The 25,651-nt window shown below is 47.9% G+C and overlaps 1 protein-coding gene across 1 annotated transcript in view; it reads right to left on the bottom strand.

Annotated features, from left to right (window-relative positions):
- cdh8 (cadherin 8) overlaps positions 1-25,651 on the bottom strand; it is a gene marked incomplete at both ends in the record, with an annotated part of 92,009 nt that overhangs the window by 22,754 nt on the left and 43,604 nt on the right. The window contains 3 exons of the mRNA XM_084437054.1: positions 2,931-3,118; positions 3,384-3,551; positions 5,671-5,790. Coding sequence (XP_084293180.1) covers positions 2,931-3,118; positions 3,384-3,551; positions 5,671-5,790 — 476 coding nt within the window. The remainder of the gene's footprint in view (positions 1-2,930; positions 3,119-3,383; positions 3,552-5,670; positions 5,791-25,651) is intronic.

Below are 25,651 nucleotides of genomic sequence, written 5' to 3'. Positions count from 1 at the left end.
TCTACAGTTGTATAACTTCATAGGATTGCAATACTATACTATTTGTATAATGTATCTTATAATAATGGTTTTCCTTACTTTACAAAGCGAGAGTGCTGTCTGTCCAATATATCCCTTATGCGCAGGGTCCAACTGTGTGCCCTAGTAGGCTAATATCGTCCCATGCATTTTAATGACACTATAAATATGACAGGTGGAGTCTGGTCTTTAGATTTTTGCTTGGGCATGCCACGTTGACAGCTGTGTAGGCTATTTAATAGCCTAAATTTTTGTAGACTGTAGGCTTGTATATTGTATTCTATCATGTTGACATATTGCACTGTTCTGCCTCGCTATGTTTATGCACCAAGGCCAATTCCTCGTAGTAGGAGGCCTACTTGGCTGAATTAAAATCTGATTTTCATTGCCCACCCTGGATTTGACGTGCAGTCCTCTGACTTGCCAATGCGCCTGACACAACCCCACCTAAAACCATTATGCTATCGAAAAGTTGGCGAGTCGAGGGCACAGATGACCGCTATTCATTCAGAGAAGTGACATCTGCACACGACCCTGTAGTTGCATGTCCTTGTATGGGGCTAGCAGGGAGTTTACCTATGCTAATTCGGGTGACAAGCTTTCAACTTGTGAAGCCATGGGATTCACCATTAAGAGAAGGCAGGTGAGAACTCTCAGACGGGAGCTTTCTTTAGAAACGTTCGTAGGAAGACATTTAAGAACGGAACTTAGGAGGATATTGGTGAATGAGGCCCATTGTCCTTCAACAGTAAACAGTTCCTCCTCCTGGTGACTCCTCCCACCTCAGACCTCACTGCAGCATGTTTCAAACTCCCATGAGCCTCGGCGTCCTTTGGAAATGCATGTACACACAGCCCACATTAAGGTTCAACACTGTCTGGGTTGTGTGTGTGTGTGTGTGTGTGTGTGTGTGTGTGTGTGTGTGTGTCTGTCTGTGTGTGTGTGTGTGTGTGTGTGTGTGTGTGTGTGTGTGTGTGTGTGTGTGTGCGTGCGTGCGTGCGTGCGTGTGTGTGTGTGTGTGTGCACTTGAGCATGTGTTGTGCGTGTGTAGGTGTGTGTGTGTGTGTGAGTGTGTGTGTGCGTGTGTGTGTCAGTTTGGATTTGGGGGATGCGCATCCTACTAACCTCCCTCGATATAGGCCTGCGGGTTGAAAGATAAAAAGCTTAAATCCAAAACAACAAAGCTCTTTCCCCGTGTCTGTGTCTTTACAGTCCTGTGTAGATCAATATTTTTTAACCTTGCCCCAAAGGATCTTTCATAATTTGCACTTGATTCTGACAGCATTTTAAAGAGCCATGTTTCTGGTTTGAAAGGGGGAGGTGTTCTGATAAAAGTGTTGTGTTAAATCTGTTTGTCCTTGCACATCAGGTGCTGTGCATGCTGGGGGGTGGGATTTGAAACCATGACAGTGTTTGGAGAGAAAATGTCAGAGGAAGAATGAATAGTTATTTTCATCTTGTATGAACTTGAATCACAGTCCATCTGGAGTTGCAGGGGTGAGAATATTATGAGCAGCTGACTCTGTGTTATTTCCTGGCAATCTTGTCCATCTCTCCATTAGTGATGCAAGCTATGGATTTCCTGCCAGCGCGAGTAGGAAGGCGTGAGGTGGAGAAGTTACAAGAATGCACATAAATGAGAAAACAAGGAAAGACACATTTTAGGTTCCCTCTGTCAACAGTTAGGGGTCTTTTATCTGAGGTCTAATTTGTTTTCTAATTTTTCTTTTCAAGAACTTTCTGAATTTCATTTAATTCCAGCAGTACCTTGCACCCCATTTGTTGTTGTTTTTTCCAACATAAATGTATCCCATTGCAGATGTAGCTTGCAATTATTTAGATTAAATGTGAATATCACCACAAATGACTCAAAGAGTTTGAAAACAGACACATCCAGGTGTATTATGGGACCTGGCACTGTGAGAACGCTGTGATGTCTGTCCTTGGGTATGTCATTTAGCATTGAAACTTTAATGACTGACACATCATTCTTGAATGATCTATATCTAGCCCCAGCCCCAGACAGCTTCTACCCCAAGTCGTCAGACACCATCCATCAATCCTGCATGGGCTTCAATTATACAACTATCTACTACTAAGCAAAAAAGGGCAGTATATATGTATGCACACAATGCATGCCTTAGTGACTGAATATATATGAGTATTTCAAAAGAAATATGTAAATATGCCTTTTGCATGATGTTTCAAACAATCCAGTAATTATTGTTAATTAACTTTAGTCCATGTACTGTATGAGTCATTCCAAGTGTTTTCCATATTGAACTGTATTGTTGAGTCTTATCAGGTATTACACCACCTGGTTCGCTGCTGCCTTTCATCCCCTCTCACTGCTGTGTATCTGTTGGGTTATGACTTTCACAGCTAAGTCATCTATCTAAGGCCTAGCACCTGTGGTGAGGCAGCTCCTGGTTTCTATGGTCCGCACCTTCCAATATATATATATATATATATATATATATATATATATATATATATTTCTAACCTGGCTTTTATGATTTGATTTATTCGACCCTATTTTATATCCAATTTTATTGGTTATTTTATCAAATTTTGCTTCATTTATTGCTCCTCATCAACCTGTCAGTCTTCCTCTCAGCCTATCTTGCCCCAGTTTTATGCACTTTACAATAACTTATTTTGTATTATTCATGTGTTATTACTCTTTATTATTATGTCGTTTATTTTAGCAATGTTTGTACTATTATTTTCTCTATCAAAGCACTATATTGTCATTTACACAATCATATATCTTTGATGTTTATTTTTGATGGAGTAGATATAGGTGGGTACAGAACAGGACTGGTTTCTTTGAGGATATTGCAGTATACTGTACAGTTGCGGCGGAGGACGGTACCGTTGTGAGGACCGTAGTGAGGAGGGTCCATCCTTACCTTCTTGAGTCGGAGGATCCCTTCCTGAGTCTGCGCATCCGTTGTGATCTCAAACACATCCCTGTCGTCCCCTTCGATGATGCTGTAGGAGGACTTGGCGTTCTCTCCGATGTCACGATCGTTGGCTTTCACTTTCCCCGCAGGTTTGCCCACAGCCAGGTCCTCTGGGATCACAAACTCATACAGACCTGGAGGGTGGAGACAGCGCCATGCTAGTGCCTCTGACTGTACAGTCCTCTATAGGACTGTGTATCCCATACTGTAGTACTAATACATGTGTGTCAAGGCAATAGAGTAAAAAAAACACGCTCAAGATTCATAATTAGTAGAGAGCCCACAATATGTTGAACACAACGTCTTGTTTAATTCAATCCATGATCCATCCATGAAATTCCCCCCTAGGGGGATCAGTAAAGTATCGATGAACCAGGAACAACCATAGAGCATCCTTACTTTTGGAGAACTTTGGTGGGTTGTCGTTGATGTCTGTCAGCGTGACGGTGACTGTGGTGGTCCCAGACAGGCCTCCCATGTGTCCTCCCATGTCCTTAGCCTGAATGACCACCAGGTACTCCTCCCTCATCTCCCGGTCCATCGCTTGCAGAGCGATTTTAATAGTTGCTGGGGGGGAAAAAAAGAAAAGTGCATTAATCAAGTGCCTCAAATGTGGACATCCTGAACTGCACTAAACACAACAGCAACTGAGACATTGTTGGTAAAACATAACTTAAGCTGCGCTGTATACGGTACATAGGAATACATAAATACTGAATTGACATGAATACTGTTGCGGTTTTGTTGTTTTCTTTGGATGTCATGCCTTGACAGTACCACTATTGGGAGCATGATGCTTGAATGAGAGAGGGGAACACACCAGTGTCATAACAGAAGAGCAGGACCAGCGACGGGGCAAGCGGCGAGACAGAGAGCCCCGCGTTGAGCTGTGAGCCGGCGCTGCAACTCAGCCTGTTTGTTTGTTGTTCTGTGTTCTACCACTGTCTGCCGTCATTTGAATTCTGACTGAGAATGAATTATGCCGGCTGTCTTGTATAATCTTGAATAATATAGTGTATGCAGACAGGACCTTATTGACTGAGCCACAGTGCACAATATAAACAACTCAGTGTGTGTGCAGCGGATGATCTAGATAGAAAACAGAGGTCTGCAGTCGTCAGTTTAACATAAAACCTTCACAAAGGCATGACACTCCGTTCTGATCACCTCCAGGCCTGTACATTGAGCCTGGTCTGGAGGACTGTGAGGACCTTGACCAGGGCTGGGGTGGTTAGGAGAACGCACGTACCAACACAATACACCGCTCAAATATGTCAGGGTTATGGAATATTATGTTTTATAACTTCTATGTTCAGTTAGAATATTGAACAATACAATATTCTGTCTTGGGAAATCATTTGGTTGTGAGGTGGGTAACAACACTTCAGATAATACTCATACACTCACACACTCACACGTGCATACGCACACACACACACACACACACACACATGTGCACACACACGCATACACACATGCGCACCAACATGTGCGCACACACACACACGCACGGACGCACGCACACACACACACGCACACACACGCACGCACGCACGCACGCACACACACACAGACAGTCATCAGTCATCCTCTGTTAGTCTCCACTCTCTCATCTCTGCTGATCATCGTTAGCTATTCAAATTAATTCCTAATCATTGGAAGGGGAGGAAAGACAAACACTCATTTCCATAGATATTTGCTACTATTTTTTTCACCGTCCATTAACCAAGTGATGAATTGGGGCATGCTGCTTATTTATTTATCAAATGCGTTTCATTTCCTACATGGTGTTGGAGGTGTCAAATGGATCATAATGGGTGTTTTTGCCTTAACTTTCTATTTTTCATTAACATTCATTAAAACCTCTGGCTCACTTGAATGAGACATTTGCATGTTGTCAGTAATCATGCAAAGCATTAATACTTAACCTTAAAATTGTCCTTTCACACGTTCTCCAAGTGCGCGTCTGTTATTGTTGCTCAATGGCCAGTGATTGAAATGCTAAAAAGCTGAGGGTGAAGTATTTGTGTTTGAACCCAGAAGTGCTCATGTTTATTATGCACATAGAATCCTGCCTCTCTCTCTCCAAGCTTGTTTATTGTGTGTTGTTTTTCCAAATTGTGAGCTGTCGATTTCCATCTCATTGCTTATTAATGCAAATTCACCATTATTTAATCATGCTGCTTACAGACACTGTTAACAACTTGGCTGAAAATGCAATTAAGAAAACATACAGAGTTGAGGTTGAGCAAGAAACAGACAGCAGATGCCATTTAAACATAACACAAGTGAATACCTACCAGTCCTTGAATGTCTGTTTTTTTTCTTCTTTCATCTTCTAAACTTGTGGAAAGAGTTCTGTATACTTCTGGTGTAAATCTGAGTCTGTATGTGTACAGTACCTGAACTGAAGCACCTCATATTTATATGTGTATCCTACAGGTTTGTCTCATTGAAATGTGCATCTCTTTTTCAAGAAAGACCTGTCCTAACGACCTAACGTGGACTGAACAATAGAAGTACAACATTAGTACAATGGATCGTTTCAGTATTATTCAACCCAGATAGCAAGCGGATCTGGGCCATATATGGGCCGGAACTAAGCCACAAGGGCCAGATCTGGCCTGTATATGGCCCAGATCCGCTTGCTATCTGGGAATAGTGACACCTGCAGTAGGCTACTAACCGGTGTTTGGGTCGATTGAAAAGTAGGGCTGTCCGTCCAGAATGCTGTATACCAGCTTAGCGCTGTTTCCATAGACAGGATCATCTGCGTCTGTAGCCGTCACCCTCGTAACGGCTGTACCTGTGAATGAGGAAGTCAACAACATACATATATTAGTACTCTAATAAGTGCTCTCACTTCCCAAGGACTGTCAGGAGTAGCCTCCTAGTATTCTGTTCATCATTTCAACTTTTTCAATATTCAATTAAATTAAATAATGCATTCACAGAGCCTTTAGAAAGGTGCGGAGTAAAAGTATTGCTCCCCTCCCCCCAATAAATTATTGATTATGAATTGAACGTTTGGTTGACCTCCGTCTGAGATGTCTGAGGTTTGATTTCCACCTCTAACAAGGCCTGTGAGTATTATTTTACTACCACAACGTTGGTACCACACGATATGTCTGGAGGTGGGAGTGATCAGGAGTTTAATACTATTGGCTCACAAGCTTTGTTAGAGTTTTTTTTTTTCATGATACGTCTACATCAGGATCTTGACTATTGCACCTTTAAAACCAGAAGGCACCATGCTAACTGAAGCTGGCACTGCTATTTCTCCCTGCCGTACATCTGACCCAGAGGTGGCTAGCTTCAGTCCACCTGGTCAGTTTCCTGCCATCCACAGGCTAACACACCTGTGGCTAGCCCCGGTGCCTCTTCTAACTACAAACATCTACCTGTGTTGTCAGAACACCTCAGGACAGATTTCCCAGAAACAATTACCAGGCCATCTGTACTGTCAACTACACTGCTTTCCGATAGATAGAGAGATAGAGAGATAGATAGTAGATAGATAGATAGATGGATGGATGGATGGATGGATGGATGGATGGATGGATGGATGGATGGATGGATGGATGGATGGATGGATGGATGGATGGATGGATGGATGGATGGATGGATGGATGGATGGATGGATGGATGGATGGATGGATGGATGGATGGATGGATGGATGGATGGATGGATGGATGGATGGATGGATGGATGGATAGATAGATAGATAGATGGGAGGGGTTGTCCAGCTCAGCCTCCAGGCTGTCCAGTTGTTGCCCATCAACAGAGCCGGCCCTCCTCACCAGCTTGTTCAGCCTGTTTGTCTCCCCAGACCCGGTGCGTCCTCCCTAGCAGGCCACGGTGAAGAACAGCGTAATGGCTACCACAGTCCGATAGAACATCCGCACCACAGACCGATAGAACATCCGCATCACAGACCGGTAGAACATCCACACCACAGACCGATAGAACATCCGCATCACAGACCGGTAGAACATCCGCACCACAGACCGATAGAACATCCGCAGCAGCCTGCTGCACATGTCGAAGGACCTGGTTCCAAGTCAGAGTTTGAATGATGCTTTCATTTATGGCTGTGAAATTATATTCATGATGTTTTTTTTAATGTTAACACACCAACCTGGTGCCTCTGATATGGTGACACAGACAGGGACAACACCATATTTCATTTGTCCTGAATGTTTTGGCTTGACACATCAAGGATAAACCAACAAAATCCAAATAATGTAATATATGCACGTTTACTGTGGGAGTAAGCAGGCAGCATAAGTGCTGAACCACCTACAAAATCAATTACATCCATTTTCTACAGTGAACTGGTCTTTCCATATTGGTCTATTATGTAGCTTGCTGGGTTTATTCAGAGAAGATGGTGTTCAAACATGATACCGCATGCATACTGTTTACGGACTAAACTCAAAGTAAATCTCATTCAACCTTGAAGAATCTTCCATTTATCACCAGTTGTGCAGCTATATGTGTGTTCTGTACCCCAGGAATTAATTTACCTACTATTTACTACTAAGTACCACCTTTAAAGAGGTCAAACCCACACATACAGTCTTATCCTCAACACATTCAAATAAGTATTCCATAGCTCTGATCATGCCAATAATAGTGTTATTATCTGCTCTCTTTTCTTCTTCTGGATGGCCTTTAAATCACAGACACTTTTCAAACCTCCTTCGACCCCCTTACTTATAGTGCCACCAGCTACATATGTCAAACAATGATTAATAGTGGCCACCGTGTTCCTTGCCTTAGAACACAACAAAACATAAAGCCACTATTGCACTTTGACTAGAAACCCTGGTTCAGTGCTGCAAACCAATTATTTCACAGTCGGAGAGCCTGAAGTGGCCCACGGAGACGACTGTTTGTTCATAATTCACAGGCGTGTGATGACCCTGGTGGTAAGGGCTGTTACTGTACAGCATCTTAGGCCTGTTAGGTAATGGTTTGATCACAGAGAATCGATGCAAGGAATATATTTTTGTATCAGAAATGGTTGGTTTTGTGTGTATGTGGGTGTGTGAGTGTGTGTGTATGTGTGTGTGTGTCTGTGTGTGGGTGTGTACAGTATGTGGGTGTGTGAGTGCGTGCGGGTGTGGGTGTGTATAGTATGTGGGTGTGTGAGTGTGTGTGTATTTGTGTGTGTGGGGGGGGGGTGTATATGTGTGTGTGTGTGTGTGTGTGTGTGTGTGTGTGTGTGTACGTGGGTGTGTGAGTGTGTGTGTGTGTATGTGTGTGGGTGTGTACAGTATGTGGGTGTGTGAGTGCGTGCGGGTGTGGGTGTGTATAGTACGTGGGTGTGTGAGTGTGTGTGTATTTGTGTGTGTGTGTGGGGGGGGTGTATATGTGTGTGTGTGTGTGTGTACGTGGGTGTGTGAGTGTGTGTGTGTGTATGTGTGTGTGTGTGTGTCTGTGTGTGTGGGTGTGTACAGTATGTGGGTGTGTGAGTGCGTGCGGGTGTGAGTGTGTACAGTATGTGGGTGTGTGAGTCTGTGTGTGTGTTTGGGGGGGGGGGGGGGGGTATGTGGGTGTGTCGGTGTATGTGTGTGTGTGTGTGGGGGGGGTATGTTGGCGTGTTTGGGTGTGAGTGTAGAAATTGACTTGAGCAAGTAGCCTAAAGCAAAAAAACAAGTGAGTATGCTGAATGTAAGAAAGCATATTAGTGTGGTGTGTGCAATAATGCAAATTACTCAAACCTCCTGAAAATAAATTATATCCTTCATGTCCCAGGTATTTTCCAACGGTCACGTGAAATGAATACAGGACATTGCATCCCTTTTTTTAAAGATAGCAACACTTCAACTACATAAAAAAGTGATATGGATTATATTACAGTAGAACAAAGCCACTGTTGATCGGCTAGCAATTACAAAAAGCACCCTCATACATGTCATAGCTTCAAAGGTGTGTTAGGTGCACTCGGTAAAAAAAAAAGTGTCACTATGCATGAATAGAAGTGAATGAAGAAAACATCTTGGAAAAACGGTAGAAGCAGGGAAGTGTGAAATAGCTCCCTTCTCCTTTCCACTCATGCAGGGGGGAGTTTCTCCCCACCCCCCCCCACCCCCCCTCCAAAAAAAAAGGATTAGAGAAGCCTCTGCTTGGCACCGTTTCAAATCAGCATAAAGTAGCGTGTCCTTCTTGGTTATTGTGCGGCGGATTTGGGGACAGTCTTGACTGTTGCGTGTGCTGCACCACTGGGCGCTGGGATTGTCCAGGAACACTCAATTGTATAAATAGTGTCCCCAGTTTCATTGATGCCCATAGCACTGGTACAATTACACTGGTACAATGGGGCGGCTGTAGCTCAGGATGTAGAGCGGGACGTCCAATGATCGTAGGGTCAGCAGTTCTAATCCCGGCTCCTCCTGACGACATGTCAAAGTCTCCTTGGGCAAAGACCCCAAATTGCTCCCGATGAGCAGAATAGCACCTTGCATGGCAGCTGCCATCATGAGAGGCCTTCGATTGTAAAGCGCTTCGTATAAAAGCGCTATATAAGTGCAGTTCATTTATCAATTACAACGGTGAACAATCTTTAAACTCCAGTAGATGAAAGAGTACAATCGCTTAGGGGAGGGGGGGGGAGAAAATAAATCTGAAGCTGATTTGGGTGTGTGAAAAACCTTTCTAGCAGATACGCTTGGATGCTGAAATTGACCGAGTCGCGCCATGACACTGTTGAGATGTTGCTGATGCGGCCTGGCCGTCGGTAGAGAGATAGACGGTAATGTGTGAAAGAGTTGTGTAGCAGCGACGCTTCACGAGCTCGCCTCCTCACAGCAGCGGCCGACGCCTGAGCCTCCAGACCGTCTGCGCTATATTGGCTTCTTGTGTGCCTCGTTCCTTCAGACTTAATGGAATGTCAAAAGACATAGAGGCAGGGAACACTGCTCACTTCTTCAACAAAGGAGAGGTGATTCCTTGATATGCGCCTGTCTAGAGACATTTGTCTGGCCTCTTTTACCCCCCCGACCGACTGAATCGCCATTTCGTTTCAGATCATTATTCAGTCTGAACGAGCTCCCGTTACAGTCGTTTTCCGAGATGGGCGTTGCCGAAGAGGGAGTCGTCAGCGATTAGTTCATCCCCCTAGCCAATCACAGCATTTGAAATCGCATTCAAAGGACGCCGATTGGCCTGGTTGGAATTCGAAGCGAGAAATCAGTCTGGACCCGAGCAACACCAGACCCTGAATCACGTTTCGCAAATGAAAGTGGATGTGCGATGAAGGGTCTGTAGCCAGGCTAGCCTCACGCACATCTCATAGACAATATCTTACTGTAACTGGTATCCATTTGAATATCAGCTCTTGTGATAATACAATTTATGCATGTAAGTGCCTGTGGTTGTTGTCCTGTGCTTGGTAATCTCATTAATCCCATCCTAGAGTACTCTGGATTTACTGTCACACCAATCATCTACATGTACTTTACACCCATACTGTAGGTTATGCAAACAGCAGGCAATTAGGAATTTGCATCCGGAGGCGTTCACGCTGGGAAGGTCTCAGGGTGAGATAAAGAAGCAATGCCACAGCTCCTCCTTCATCACCTGAACCAGTAATAGGACAGGCGGACTTTCCCAGTACGGTGTACAATCTCCAGCTGAGAGGAAATCAATAGGAAGCTTGGCTGAAAACCGGAGAGGGGCGAATTGAGAGGCTCAGTGATGTCAGGTGTGGCACATTTGATTGAGGGGGGGGGGGGGTGTACTTGCTTAAGTGATTACCATGAGAAACAAACAAAACAACAGCTTTGCATGGACGACCATCACTTCTGTGCATTTCTAATTCAAGTAAATAAGATGCACGATTTTTATTTTTCATTTTTATACAGTTGAATTCAATCCCACAGCTCCCGGTTGGCTACCACACCATCATGTAGGTCTGTGCACGCCTTCTAGACAGTCTGCCTGCTCGTCTTTCTGGCTGGGCTCCGACATGAAGAGGGTTGTGGAAGGGAACATGTATATGTATGCAGTCACTGAGGCATTGGGAGAGAAGCCGGCTGTTCTGGTAGCGGCAGAACCACCGGCACTAAGTGTACCCTGCTGCAAAGCCTGTATTCAGGCAGAACCAGCGGTTTACACCTGGCTGTCTACCCAGCGGGGGGCACGGAGAGGGGCTTCACGAAACTGCATCCTGCTTCATTAAAAAAAAATATTTTTATGTTCGATGCAGACATTAAACACATGTAATTGTCCGTCTACCGTACTGTATATGCCTGTGTGTTTTTGGATCGGTTGACCGCTGAGGTATCAGGAATGTTGACGGAACGTTGAGGGAATCTGCGCCATCCAAAAGTGACGGTTTACGGATCCACATTATATTCATGTGTCTTTCTGTCTGCCAATGCCAAGCATTGTTTGTATTCATTCTAGATATCAGACACAAAAATGATGGAAAGGGACTGTCTTATATGAGTCGTCTTCAGTGCTATCTATTGTTTCTGTGCATGTGTTCAGCCTGTCAACTCATTCCTCTGGTTTCTAGGTCAGACACCACTGATGCCAGCATCTAAAATGGCTGACCCGACGGCAAGTAGCATTACTCTTGTGACAGGAGAATGATTATGTATTGATTATCATCACACACACACTGGTGTTGCTATCTAGCCTGGCAGTGGACAGACGGTATAATAGCTTATGATCGGACTGAGAGACTGAAGGCTTGTCTGGTTTGCCGTTCGAGTGTTTTTTGCCGGACAGCTCTGTTGATAAAAAATGCTCGTGCTAGAAACAAGAATGTATGAAAGGAAGAAGATGAAAACACTGTTAGCTGTCAGGATTGTCGTCCAATAAGAATAGCGGGTTGAGGCTCTTGATATAAGAAATGGGATAAACACATTTGAGACAGCAGCCATGTTGAAGGGATCATCCATCCCGTCGTGCGACATGCTTGGAAGTCGGACAGTTTTCCGGTCGTCAAAGCGCGCGTCTCCTCACACTCTAGATGGATATTTACCACGCAGACGCAGGCGGCCGTTATTTGCGAATCCTAAAATCAATCAGTATAAACAGGAGCAGGTGTGAACTTTGTCATCTGTCTTTGGGGTAAGACCGGTATATCTCAACCATATTCACTCTGATATGATTTACAACTAGTGTTGTAATTGAAAACTCCATCCATGCATTTTCTTTTTTTTATCGGGAGATATAAATCTTTTGGTGATGATAAATAATTATCCAGCGAGTGAGAAAACAATAAATAAAATCTCCTTCTCCTTCAGTCCATGGCTGTTTAGAAGCCTGTTAGTACACACTCTAGGTTTACAGGGTTGTGCAGGTAGGACTATTAGATGCAGACGACTGAGAGAGGCCATGCATCGTCAACACTGATCAAAACTCATGTGTTTACCAGCTCATATGGTTTTGAACATTAGAGACTTGCAGTAAAGGGCTGGATGAGAAACCGCAAGGAAAAAAAAAATCTTGAAGATAAGATATGGTTGTCAGCATCGCAGAAATTACTCCCCTGTGGTAAAGATGGATAAGGGATGTCAGTCCGGTGAGGAGTTAGGGACCGTCACGTCAACTTCTCACATTGTCGTCGTTGCAGTACAATTAATGGTCTTTGAGAAGGCCTTCAATACGATACAGTGGAGTGTGTGTGTGTGTGTGTGTGTGCGTGTGTGTGTGTGTGACAAGCGAGCCTTACATAACAAGCAGGAGGCAGAGTGTGGGGCCTTGACAAGCCATTTACAGGAACCACAGGAACAAAACAATTAAGCATGTCCTTTGTTCACCGCTGATGGCTGTGACATGCCGCCATTTTAAAGTGTTGTGTCATTGATTCACTTTAATTAGTTCGGAGGAAATGTGTGCAACCACAGATAGAGTTCAGGGACAGAAACGACAAAAATGGGCCACTTCACATGTTTAATAGCCCCCAAGACACATCTTATGACCAGGAGTAACTATAATAGTTCTTAGTATAGTCAAATGGACATCTATATTAGTAAAATTAACATCTATATTTTGTATTAATTATCCGTTTGTTGCTTTTTTTCAAGACTCGGGTTCAGTTTGTTACTTATAAACGATATATCCTAAAACAGAAAGGTTGTCAAACACAACAAGGAGCTTGTGGTTGAAGTGCTTGTAACTATAGGAACTGTCTGCTGTCAACGCTAACCTACCCTGACACCAGATCACTCAATTCCAGGATTACGTAAACTTCAGAAAACGAATGGCTTCCTCATCCTGATGTTTAACTACCAGATAATGTGGACTAGGACTAATTAAGGATGGTGATGTGCGAGGAGGCAGTATGAACGAACACGTCGATCCAATTTCTTCACATATAGTCTCTAGGTCTATTACGATGGATAGAGCTTTGATCATGGTCTTAAACACACTGTGTTTTGCATTTACAATTTAGCAATTTGGCAGATGGGGTTTATCCAAAGGGATTTACAATTAGTGTGTTTGTCTAGAGTAAGTGAACCGACTGAAGCTTTCAGTCAAAACAAGTGACAGCAGCAGTCACAGAGTCACTGTATTGATTGTCACTGCGTTGGGGCGCCCCGGTAGTTCACCGGGTAAGGCGTGCACCATATGAAGGCTAGTCCTTCACACGGTGGACCCGGGTTCGATTCCCGGCTCGGTTCCTGTGCCGCATGTTCTCCCCTCTCTCTCTCCCACCTTTCCTGTCTCCCTACGCTGTCCTATAACATTAAAGAAGCTGAAAAGCCCTAAAAAATATATTTAAAAAAAATTGTCACTGCGTGAAGGGAGGTGTGTTGTACTTACGGACAAAACAGGGTGGTGGTGACCACTCCAGGGCTGATCCCCTGTGCCATTGGACAAAGATTGTGGCGTCAAAAGGGTTAACGTATTTCCTGGAGGAATGTGAGAGGTATAAGAGCAAACACACAGCAGCTACGTACGTGACTGGTGGCTTAATGTATCAGTCAGGCATAGAGGGCTCTCTACAGACCCTTGACAAGCAATCCATCACTGGGAACACACAGAAGCCTGCGCCCACATAAACTGTCTCTACGACAGACACATACAGTAGCTGTGCATGTCTCGCACACACACTCTCTCTCTCTCTCTCTCTCTCTCAGACACACCCACAACACACAACATGAGCACACAAACACATGCACACAGCATACACACACACACACAAACATAGACACACACATGCACAGCATACACACACACACACACACACACAAACATGTGTACAGTATACTATACACACACAAGCATCATAGACACACACAGCATACACATGACAGCAGCAGGTTGATCACATAAAAAAAGAATAAAACGTAGATTTAGAGTAAAATGTAGATCAACAGAGAGAAGGAGACAGGATATGGAGAGGAGGAGGAGGAGGAAGGAGAGGAGGAGGAGGATATGGAGAGTGAAGGAGAGGAGGAGGAGGATATGGAGAGTGAAGGAGAGGAGGAGGAGGATATGGAGAGTGAAGGAGAGGAGGAGGAGGAGGATATGGAGAGTGAAGGCTGCAGTTTTGTTTATACTCCCTGAAGTGAGGCAACATTTCAAAGAGCCAAAGACTCTGCCGCATTCCTCCTCTCGAGCTGACTCACCCAAGTACCCGGCTGCCCCCGAAGAGGCACAGAGAAGCGCCGCTCGCTGACTGGCTGCTAGCGGATTGACTGAGCGCTGTGTACGGACACTGCTCGGTGACTGTGGAGAAACCACAGACGGACTGGATCCATACCAGGATGCTCGGAGCAATGCCAGCAGTCGATATTTCACAAACACTGAAACAGGAATAAAGCACTTTGCTGCTTTTGCTACAGCCGACCACAGAAAGCCAGCACAAAAAATAAGTTTGGAAGTGAAGAGGAATAAATTCACATTTAAGGGGTGACTTGACAGGAGACAGAAGCTCTGTGGTGAGTCTCCTCAGTATTCTCTCAGCCAACAACAGGGCTGACGGGCTAAAGCAGCCAGAATCCCAGCTGATGGAGTTGACAAACAACAGCATGTGATCTGCCCCACAACTTACGAACACTAAATAGGATTGCATTGCGGGGTTATTATTAACAAGAAAGCAACCAATCTAGCAACCAATCAGTTGATCTATCGATCAATTGGTCGATCAATCAATCAATCAATCAATTGGCAGAGAATCCTATCAGACACGGTAGAGAACAGGATGAGTGTAGGAGTCAGTCAGTCAGTCATCCAGTCATCCAGTCAGTCAGTCAGTCAGTCAGTCAGTCAGTCAGTCAGTCAGTCAGTCAGTCAGTCAGTCATCAGCCAGTCAGTCAGTCAGTCAGTCAGTCAGTCAGTCAGTCAGTCAGTCATCAGCCAGTCAGTCAGTCAGTCAGTCAGTCAGTCAGCCAGTCAGTCAGTCAGTCAGTCAGTCAGTCAGTCAGTCAGTCAGTCAGTCAGTCAGTCATCAGCCAGTCAGTCAGTCAGTCAGTCAGTCAGTCAGGCAGTCAGTCAGTCAGCCAGTCAGTCAGTCAGTCAGTCAGTCAGTCAGTCAGTCAGTCAGTCAGTCAGTCAGTCAGTCAGTCATCCTATCCTGTGGTGATCACCTCCAGCCCCTCCAGGGAGGGCTGTTAACAGTGCTGTACCCCAGCTAGGCAGCAGCAGAGCCGGGTCGTCTCTGAGGACCCCCAGAGCAGAGGTGGGGGGCTCGCCACGGCAGAGATTTACCACTTGATCCCGCCGCCTTATCTGTATCTTCCTCCAGACGACCTTGGCGGGACGGACATTTGTACAGCGCCTCTCGCCTGTGCTTTTTGTTACGGCGTCGGGTGATTGGATGAGCCTCTCATCGCCGGCCTCTGCCACGGTGATGAATGTGTTTCCCTCCCATTTATGGGGCCGTGTCCAATCCCCAGCCCCCGTCACCGGCGGGCCGCGGCACGCTCGCACAACAGGAGCAAAAATAAAATCACACACACACAAAAAAAAAACATCCGTTTTTTTTTTTTTGTGTGTTTTTTTGGGCCGTTGAGTGTGTTTACTCAAGTGATCACTCACAGAGCTGTTTCACATCCCTGCCTCCCTGGGCGTCCTGCTTCCTATGAACATGGCGCTGATCCTCTCCTGTCTGCACAGTCTTTGTCTGGTCCACCGCCTTTAGTGAGACCAAACACGGCGGAAGGCACCATGAAGAGAATAACATGCCTTGCGGGGGGGATGTAATCAGCGGAGGTTTAATTTGGTAGAGGAGGGTGGCTCCCTGTGGCGACCAAACGGCCATGTTTGTTACTAGACGTTCTTAACGATGCACATGTGGGAGGTGGCAGGCGTGGGAGGTGGCGTGGGAGGTGGCAGGGCATCAGGGCGTGGGAGGTGGCAGGCGTGGGAGGTGGGAGGGTGTGGGTGGTGGCAGGGTGTGGAAGGTGGTAGGGCGTAGGAGGTGTCAGGCGTGGGAGGTGGGAGGGTGTGAGTGGTGGCAGGGTGTGGGAGGTGGTAGGGCGTGGGAGGTGTCAGGGCGTGGGAGGTGTCAGGCATGGGAGGTGGTAGATGTGGGAGGTGGCAGGTGTGGGAGGTGGCAGGTGTGGGAGGTGGTGTGGGAGGTGGTGTGGGAGGTGGTGTGGGAGGTGGTGTGGGAGGTGGCAGGTGTGGGAGGTGGTGTGGGAGGTGGTAGGGTGTGGGAGGTGGCAGGTGTGGGAGGTGGTGTGGGAGGTGGTAGGGTGTGGGAGGTGGTGTGGGAGGTGGGAGGTGGTAGGGTGTGGGAGGTGGCAGGTGTGGGAGGTGGTGTGGGAGGTGGTAGGGTGTGGGAGGTGGTGTGGGAGGTGGGAGGTGGTAGGGTGTGGGAGGTGGCAGGTGTGGGAGGTGGTAGGGCGTGGGAGGTGTCAGGGTGTGGGAGGTGTCAGGCGTGGGAGGTGTCAGGGTGTGGGAGGTGTCAGGCGTGGGAGGTGGTAGATGTGGGAAGTGTCAGGGTGTGGGAGGTGGTGTGGGATGTAGTAGATGTGGGAGGTGGCAGGTGTGGGAGGTGGTGTGGGAGGTGGTAGGGTGTGGGAGGTGGCAGGTGTGGGAGGTGGTGTGGGAGGTGGCAGGTGTGGGAGGTGGTAGGGCGTGGGAGGTGTCAGGGTGTGGGAGGTGTCAGGCGTGGGAGGTGGTAGATGTGGGAAGTGTCAGGGTGTGGGAGGTGGTGTGGGAGGTAGTAGATGTGGGAGGGTGTGGGAGGTGGTGTGGGAGGTGGTAGATGTGGGAGGTGGGAGGGTGTGGGAGGTGGTGTGGGAGGTAGTAGATGTGGGAGGTGGGAGGGTGTGGGAGGTGGTGTGGGAGGTGGGAGGGCGTGGGAGGTGTCAGGGTGTGGGAGGTGTCAGGCGTGGGAGGTGGTAGATGTGGGAAGTGTCAGGGTGTGGGAGGTGGTGTGGGAGGTAGTAGATGTGGGAGGTGGGAGGGTGTGGGAGGTGGTAGATGTGGGAGGTGGGAGGGTATGGGAGCTGGTGTGGGAGGTGGTAGATGTGGGAGGGTGTGGGAGGTGGCGTGGGAGGTGGCAGGGCATCAGGGTGTGGGAGGTGGTAGGGCGTGGGAGGTGTCAGGGTGTGGGAGGTGGTGTGGGAGGTGGTAGGGTGTGGGAGGTGGTGTGGGAGGTGGTGTGGGAGGTTGTAGGGTGTGGGAGGTGGTGTGGGAGGTGTCAGGGTGTGGGAGGTGGTGTGGGAGGTGGTAGGGTGTGGGAGGTGGTGTGGGAGGTGGTGTGGGAGGTGGTAGGGTGTGGGAGGTGGCGTGGGAGGTGTCAGGGTGTGGGAGGTGGTGTGGGAGGTGGTAGGGTGTGGGAGGTGGTGTGGGAGGTGGTGTGGGAGGTGGTAGGGTGTGGGAGGTGGTGTGGGAGGTGTCAGGGTGTGGGAGGTGGTGTGGGAGGTGGTAGGGTGTGGGAGGTGGTGTGGGAGGTGGTAGGGTGTGGGAGGTGGCAGGTGTGGGAGGTGGTAGGGTGTGGGAGGTGGTGTGGGAGGTGTCAGGGTGTGGGAGGTGGTGTGGGAGGTGGTAGGGTGTGGGAGGTGGCAGGCATGGGAGGTGTCAGGGTGTGGGAGGTGGTGTGGGAGGTGGTAGGGTGTGGGAGGTGGCAGGCATGGGAGGTGGAGAAAACACAATTCTCTACATTAAAGTGAAAGTTTGAGGGGGGAAATGGCACAAAAGAGACAGACCAAATCCGAGGAAAGAATAAGAAAAGCCAAGGCGCGGAAATGAGCGGCAGAGCAGTAGAGAGAGAGAGAGCTCTACAAGACACCATTAAATATCCACCGCTCCCCTCCTGAATAATTAATAGGTGAGGCTACAGCAGCAGATTCTAACCTGAAGCAGCTGAAGCACAGAAAGCGTTCTGGCAGCCGGGGCGGATATGAATGAAGCGTTTGCCAAGTCAGGGATGAGAACTAGAACACTTTGGTGTACTCCGAGAACCCGCCGCCTTGCTGCGCAATGGTGGCGATACAGACAGGACCTCCCACTCACCGTACACACACAAACACACACACACACACCAGAGCCCCCCTCTCACCTCACTCAATTCAGGCATGAGTCAGATGGAGGGTGCTTCTGCGCCACCAGAGTTGAAACCGAGCCGACGGCTGCGACCGGCAGCCTGCCTGCCTTCTCTACACCGGGGAGGGAATACGGACGACTCTGTGGGCCGCGCACTCTATCACACTGTAGGCTGCTTCATGCTGCCCGCATATAAAGACCGGCGCTGTAATTTAGGATTTGAAAATGCACAGAAAACATACAGGGCAATGTAATTAATAAGAGCTGAGGGAAGATAGAACGCTCGGGCTGCTGGAAGGAGCATAGAACAGAATGGTAAATATAGTCGTCTTTAGCTTGATTAAGGACTGAATGTAAACCACTCCTCTACAGGCTTCTAAACACCATGTTTACACAGGTAGACACACACACACACACACACACCGCTGAAAAAGTAGTGGTCTGGTCAGACGCTGGGGCGTTTTGTTCCCTGTCTCACTCCACACCTCACCATTCATCTTCAGCAGTGCGATGCAGGCAGAGACAATCTCACACCCAACACCTTGAAGGGCTTCATTACCTGGGAGCCGGCAGTGTGTGTTCTCCCTCCAAGAAAGAGGGAGGGACAAAGAGAGAGAGAGAGAGAGAGAGAGAGAAGGTAGAAAGAGAGGAGAGAGGTAAGAGAGAGAGGGGGAAAGGGAGACAGAGAGAGAAAGAGGGAGAGAGATAAAAGGTAGAAAGAGAGGAGAGAGGCAAGAGGGAGAGAAAGGGAGAAAGAGAGAGAGAGAGGGAGAAAGAGAGAGAGAGAGGGAGAAAGAGAGAGAGAGGGTGTGGGGGGGGGGTGGATATGACTACATATAGCTACACGGGAGAACAGGACAAATTACAGCCAAACAAACAACTTTCCAACTGCAGACTAGGGTTGTGTTCAGGCAGAGCTAAAGCAGGTGTGGATTTTAATACATAATACGTGTGTGTGTGTGTGTGTGTGTTTGGCCCACAGGGGTGTATGCTGCTCTGAAAGGCTACCTACATTCACTACAAACAGCATATGCCTCCGGAGGCTTTGAGAGACTTACCCTGGTTTCTGGACCAGAGACTGATCATCGTACATGCATAATTCACATATACATTGGATAATAAATAACAAATTTGCTGAATAAGTAATGTGTTTTATGTGTGTGTGTGTGTGTGTGTGTGTGTGTGTGTGTGTGTGTGCATGCGTGCATGCATGCGTGGGTGGATATTTTGTATCCGTGTGTGTGAGTGTGTGTGTGTGCGCATGTTTGTGTGTGTGTGTGTGTGCGTGTGTGCGCACGTGTATGTGTTGCATTGAAACACTGTATGCACACACACACACACACACACACACACACACAACAAACAAACACAACTACCACAACACAACACAACAAGTGTCAAAGATGTTAAATTGGAATTTAGTCATGCACCAGAGAATGTGTGAAATGTTGGTGACTAGCCAGGCTCAGGGCAGGGAGCGCATACATGTCCTGGGCATGTCATCCACACACGCCACATTCAAGACCAACACCACCCAGGATGAACGCCACCCAAGTACAGGGCTAAACCTAACCCTAGCCCTAGCCATAACCGTGAATTGAGACCGGTAATAAAGGTGTAAGAATTGCCTTTCCTATCACTGTGTGGACAGATTTGAAATACAAAGCCCAGTGGACGGTCAAGAGATCATGTTGCAGCCCCACGCTACACGAGGCGAGACCATCAGATAGGAGGAGGAGCAGGTTATTTACGGAGAGACCCCGCTCGTCTGCTCAGCCTGTCCTGTCCTGTCCCCCGTTGATCCCCACGCCGCGGCTTGGCTAGCCTGCAACTGTCCCTGCCTTTGGTCTGGTTCACCGCTTCAAGCCCAGCTGATGTCCAGGGCCGACCGCGGCCCCAGCCCAGCCGGGGGGGGGCTCCCAACCCGCCCCCATACCCGCCCCCCCGGCCCGACCCCCTCCCACGCCGGGCCCAGGCTCCCTGCCTGTACCTCAGATGTGGCCCTGCTCTTTCGGACTTCCGCCCCCAACACCCCCCCCTCTCTCATCATCCATCTGCCTGGCCTGGAGACCTGAGCATGGGAGCGGAGTACACACACACACACACACACACACACACACACACACACACACACACACACACATCAACTAGCAACTACCAATGTTCACCAGAGAGAGGCTGGATTAGAGAGCTTGGATTCAATATGTTTCTCTCACCGCATGGGGCTCATTCAGATACAGTCGGCCATGTTTGACTGCGTGTCATTCCCACTCTTTACTTCTGGAGTGGCAGGAAGATCAGCGTGATTTAACAAAGGCCTGATGGTACTTTTTGATAATATCAAGTAAGGGAATTTTATTGCACATCTGGCCTAAATGGAGCGTGAAATGTTCTCAAAATAGCGCAGCTGTTCTGATATTGATCTGAACGAGTGCGAACGTGTGATGTGCTGAGAGCGAACGAGGGGTGTGTTTGTGTGTGTGTGTGTGTGTGATGTGTTGAGAGCGAACGAGGGATGGGAGGGGGTAAGAGTCTTCACATCTGAAGACTGACCGATGCGCCAGAGAAGCGTCCGCGCTGTCACCGTTGTCCCCCCGACCTCCTCGCTCTCGAGCTGCGCACTTTCCTCCTCGCACCCTCAGACGCGCTCCGCGCTCTATCATTTATGAAGTCGTGTTGATATTAAATCATCCGGATTCATAAACGAGAGCTCTGATGTTCGCGGGAGCAGATGACAATCCAGCCAATAGGACGTCTGCGCCGACTCATTACCATAAGCCCCTCCCCGATCAAGTCGACTCATTCATCGTCAAAATTCACGACGACAAGTCTTTGCTTATTTTCAGAGCTGCCGTCGGTGATGGGAATATAATCAGAAACATCATTAGGGCTATGTAGCTGCGCTGGCCTATTACCCACGCCTGTAATAACTCTCCAAATGCAAATCACCTCCAGGTAATCTATTAACGTCTCTTCGGCTTTATGTCTATGCTCCAATTTAGCGGACCCCGACACATTCCCGGGCCCCCGCTCTCCGACGCACGCAAGATCCATTTTCCGGGGAGCTGCGGCGGCCGTGGGGGGGGACGGGGGTGGGGGGGGGGGGGGGGTGCCATCTGCCTTCCTCGCGCTTATTAATGGCTTTGATAATGAAGCACAGACACAGGAAGCGCTCCGAAGGACCCGGCGCCGGAGACGGAAAAACAACTTGTCCCATTTTTTGGGGGGGGACTGCGTAGAATTATCGTCACTCGCGCCCCCTCTCCCTCTGGGTCGGAGGGCCTGACTGTGACGACCGCAGCCGTCGGTTCGAGCGGGTGCCGTGACTCCAACGTCATCACATCCGGGAGTGTGTGTCCAGGAGGCAAGGCGGGGCGGAGCCTGGTGATCCCAGCCTGTGGTTGGTGGACCCAGCGGGCGTGTCTGCCTGCTTGTCTAGACCTTAGAGTCGCAGACCTCTATTAACAGCCAAACACGTCCACTAATCCAATGAGGTTTTCTTTTTCCAATCCGTGCAAATGATTCATAATTCCCCTCACGGATGGGCCTACACAAATAAGTAATAAACTGAACTTTAATTGAAGTGAAATTGAAATATCATTATCTCATGAATATAGACTCAGGCGTCGCTGGCCCTCAGCATCAAAGAGGAGAACAGATGAGTACAGTGTATTAAATATTAACCATGGGTAATATAAAACTGTAAAAGCGTTGTCGTGGTACAAGGCAGTAGGTTCAAGACTGGTAGTTCATTTGGCCCCACTCAAGGCCTGATGGGAGATCTGAGAGATGGGAGGTCTGAGACATTAGCAGAGGCACAAGAGCACAGAAGACCTTCCTTCCTTTTCCCCCCTGCAGTTTCATCAGGCGAGCGAGAAAGCGCGAAAGCGACAACGCGATCATTATCCGCCGTGTTAAACATATTGCATCATTATTTGTTAATTGAATGCTCTATTTGAATTGTTCTGTTTTGCGTTGTGTTGAGATATCTCAACTAAATAAACAATGAAGAGATTAAAGGAGAGCAGTTAGTCAGAGAAACTCTTCCCAGCAGCCTTCTGTGAAATCTCCAGATCACCTGCAGCTAGCCTGGCTTAACAGATGGAGGTTTTGGAGATAAGCCTCTCGTTGGCTCCGCTGAATTCCAGCAGCACCAATCAGATTAAATACCCCAACACTAGACGATTGTGACTGGTTTAAAGAAATACAACCCCCACCCCTTCTCAGAAAGATAATAGGATGCAGACAGACCCTTCTCCAGCACTGGAACAGCATGAAAATGTGGAGTCTGGCTATGAGAGACTATCTGCAGCTAGAACAAAGGACCCCCTCTCTCTCCACCTCTCTCTCTTTCTTTCTCTCTCTCTCTCTCTCTTTCTCCCTCTCATGCCATTAACCTCTGAGTTCACCTTCACACAGGAAACACAGAGACCTTATCCACCCATGTCACATATATTTCCTTGCTGTGGTAAGTACTTTCCAGGGTGGTGGTGACATTTAGCATTGAGGGGACAGTGCTGTGTGTGTGTGTGTGTGTGTGTGTGTATGTGCGTGTGTGTGTGTGTGTGTGTGTGTGTGTGTGTGCGTGCGTGCGTGTGTGTGTGTTAGTTGTGTGTGTGTGTGTGTGTGTGTGTGTTCGTGCGTGCGTGTGTGTGTGTGTGTGTATGTGCGTGCGTGTGTTTGTGTGTGTGTGTGTGTGTGTGTGTGGGTGTGTGTGTGTGTGTGCATGCTTGTGTGCCTGTGTGGTGGTTGAGAAATGTGCTGGGCGTGTGGTAGTTGTGGGGGGTCTCTGGAGATGTTTTGTGTGCGTGTGCACGTGTGTGTGTGTGCATGGGTGTGCACGTGTGGTGATCGAGAGATGTACTGGGTGTGTAGTGGTTGTAGGAGGTCTCTGGAGATGTGTGTGTGTGGTGGTTGATGGGGAGTCTGTTGTTGTGTGTGTGTGTGTGTGTGTGTGCACACACCCAGTAGTTTTTCCTGAACCTGGCCTCCCTCTCCTTTCTTACATAACGCACTAAAGCTTCATTTATACTCAGCCAACAAGTGTCGTACGACAAGTGTCAGTTTTTCCACTCAGAAATTCAAGGGGGGCACCTGCTTGTTTAACAGATACGAGAGGTGGACGAGAAAATGCACTTTCGTTATTTTAGGATGTCTGCTAACCAGTGCCATCTGCCTTCCTCGCGCTTATTAATGGCTTTGATAATGAAGCACAAACACAGGAAGCACTCCGGAGGACCCGGCGCCAGAGACGGGAAAATAACTTTTCCAGTTTTTTGTGGGGGGGGACTGCGTAGGAATTATCGTCCCTCACGCCCCCTCTCCCTCTGGGTCGGAGGGCCTGACTGTGACGACCGTGGCCTGACTGTGACGACCGCGGCCGTCGGTTCGAGCGGGTGCCGTGACTCCAACGTCATCACATCCCGGGGTGTGCGTCCAGGAGGCAAGGCGGGGCGGAGCCTGGTGATCCCAGCCTGTGGAAGCCAAAGCATATCCATGGAAACCAAGGAAGCCAAAGCATATCCATGGCAACCAAGGAAGCCAAAGCATATCCATGGCAACAAACGTGCCTTCTATCTAGCTATCCAATCACAACTATGCGACAGAAGTGACGGCGTCTGCGACATTAGAAAGTTCGGTAGGTGCAAGATACCCCCGTCCGACACATAAAAGTGTAGACGATTACGTTATTTCTGTCTGTTGACATTTTCAAAAGTGTGGTACGATGAAGTATACATTGGCCTTACACTTACACCCTACACTGTTATTTCCAAGGCCTCTTTATATCACAGTCTCTCTATGTATATTTTGGTACTGGCTTTATTGGAATTTGAACACATAACTCAGTGAGTCCTATATAAAATATTTTTCTTCTGTGATAAAAATGAAGCCGTGTGTAAAGCAATGATTTATTATAAGAAGTAAGGCAGGGAAAAAAAATCTGCATTGTATGTTTGTCCAGAGCGTTTGATTTCTCCTGTTAAAGCCACGACATAAAAAGTTAACAGGATGAAAACAAGTGGTTGGTAAAGCCATTCATGTGTACAACAGAAACTGTCGCAAATGTTTAATTAATCAGTTGTGACAAAAAGGGAACAACAATGAACAAAGAGACTCTGACTTTCCTTTTTTGTGTTGCGGATTTCCCAAAGGCAAATCGCATGATGTCGTCAACATCCACTCTACTCCTCGTCCTGGTGTTAGCTACCCCCCCCGCCGCGCCCCCCGATGCCCTCAGAGAGACACGAGCACTCCAGTTGAGAGCTGAAACAGCGTGAGATAACTGGATGATGATTCCAGCTAGTCAGCTGACGCTGTGTTGAGTGCCGCCTGCAGCCTGTATGTTCAGAATGCGAGGCTCTAAACCTGGGCCACTAAACCACTATGATTCAGCCCTCCAAATGATGAAAAAAAAGACAAAGAAAATAAGAGCTTTAAGAGCTAATACACGAACGACTACATGGTATGCGTCCTCAACAGCTTCTGTTAGACTATTACAGTGTAAACAGACCTCAATGTCCATTATAGATTATTACAGTGTAAGCAGTCTTCAGTGTCCATAATAGAAGACATCAGATAGGGCAGCATGATAGCCATGGTAACGAGCTCCTGGCAATTCCTGTCTCTAGCCAGGATGTAAGAACTGGGAAAAGACGAGCTGCCGCCCCGCTAGCCTGTTCCAGCAGAGAACCTGCCCACTAGCCTGTTCCAGCAGAGAACCTGCCCTGCTAGCGTGTTCCAGCAGAGAACCGGCCCGCTAGCCTGTTCCAGCAGAGAACCTGCCCCGCTAGCCTGTTCCAGCAGAGAACCAGGCCGCTAGCCTGTTCCAGCAGAGAACCCTCCCCGCTAGCCTGTTCCAGCAGAGAACCGGCCCGCTAGCCTGTTCCAACTTCCACAAGATTCCCACCGTGCCAAGGTCAGCATGGAGACCCCTTGAAAACAATGTGCTTGCAGGTACTGCAATGTGTGTGTGTTTGTGTGTATCCGTGTGTGTGTGTTTGTGTATGTGTGTGTGTGTGTGTGTGTGTGTGTGTGTGCGTGCGTGTGTGTGTGCGTGTGTGTGTTAGTGCTGCCCCCTGAAAGTGAACGAGTCCAATCATCAGTCGGAGACCTTTAAGTCGACTGAGATTCTTGAAGATTCAACTGCCTTGTGATTTATATAGGACAGGCCAATCATTCGCTTTAGACCATGGCTATTACCGTAGCT

This window comes from Borostomias antarcticus (assembly GCF_949987555.1).
Source record: "Borostomias antarcticus genome assembly, chromosome: 4".
Lineage (NCBI taxonomy): Eukaryota > Metazoa > Chordata > Actinopteri > Stomiiformes > Stomiidae > Borostomias > Borostomias antarcticus.
The sequence above is the reverse complement of the archived record's forward strand: the minus strand, read 5'-3'. Positions and strand labels throughout refer to the sequence as shown.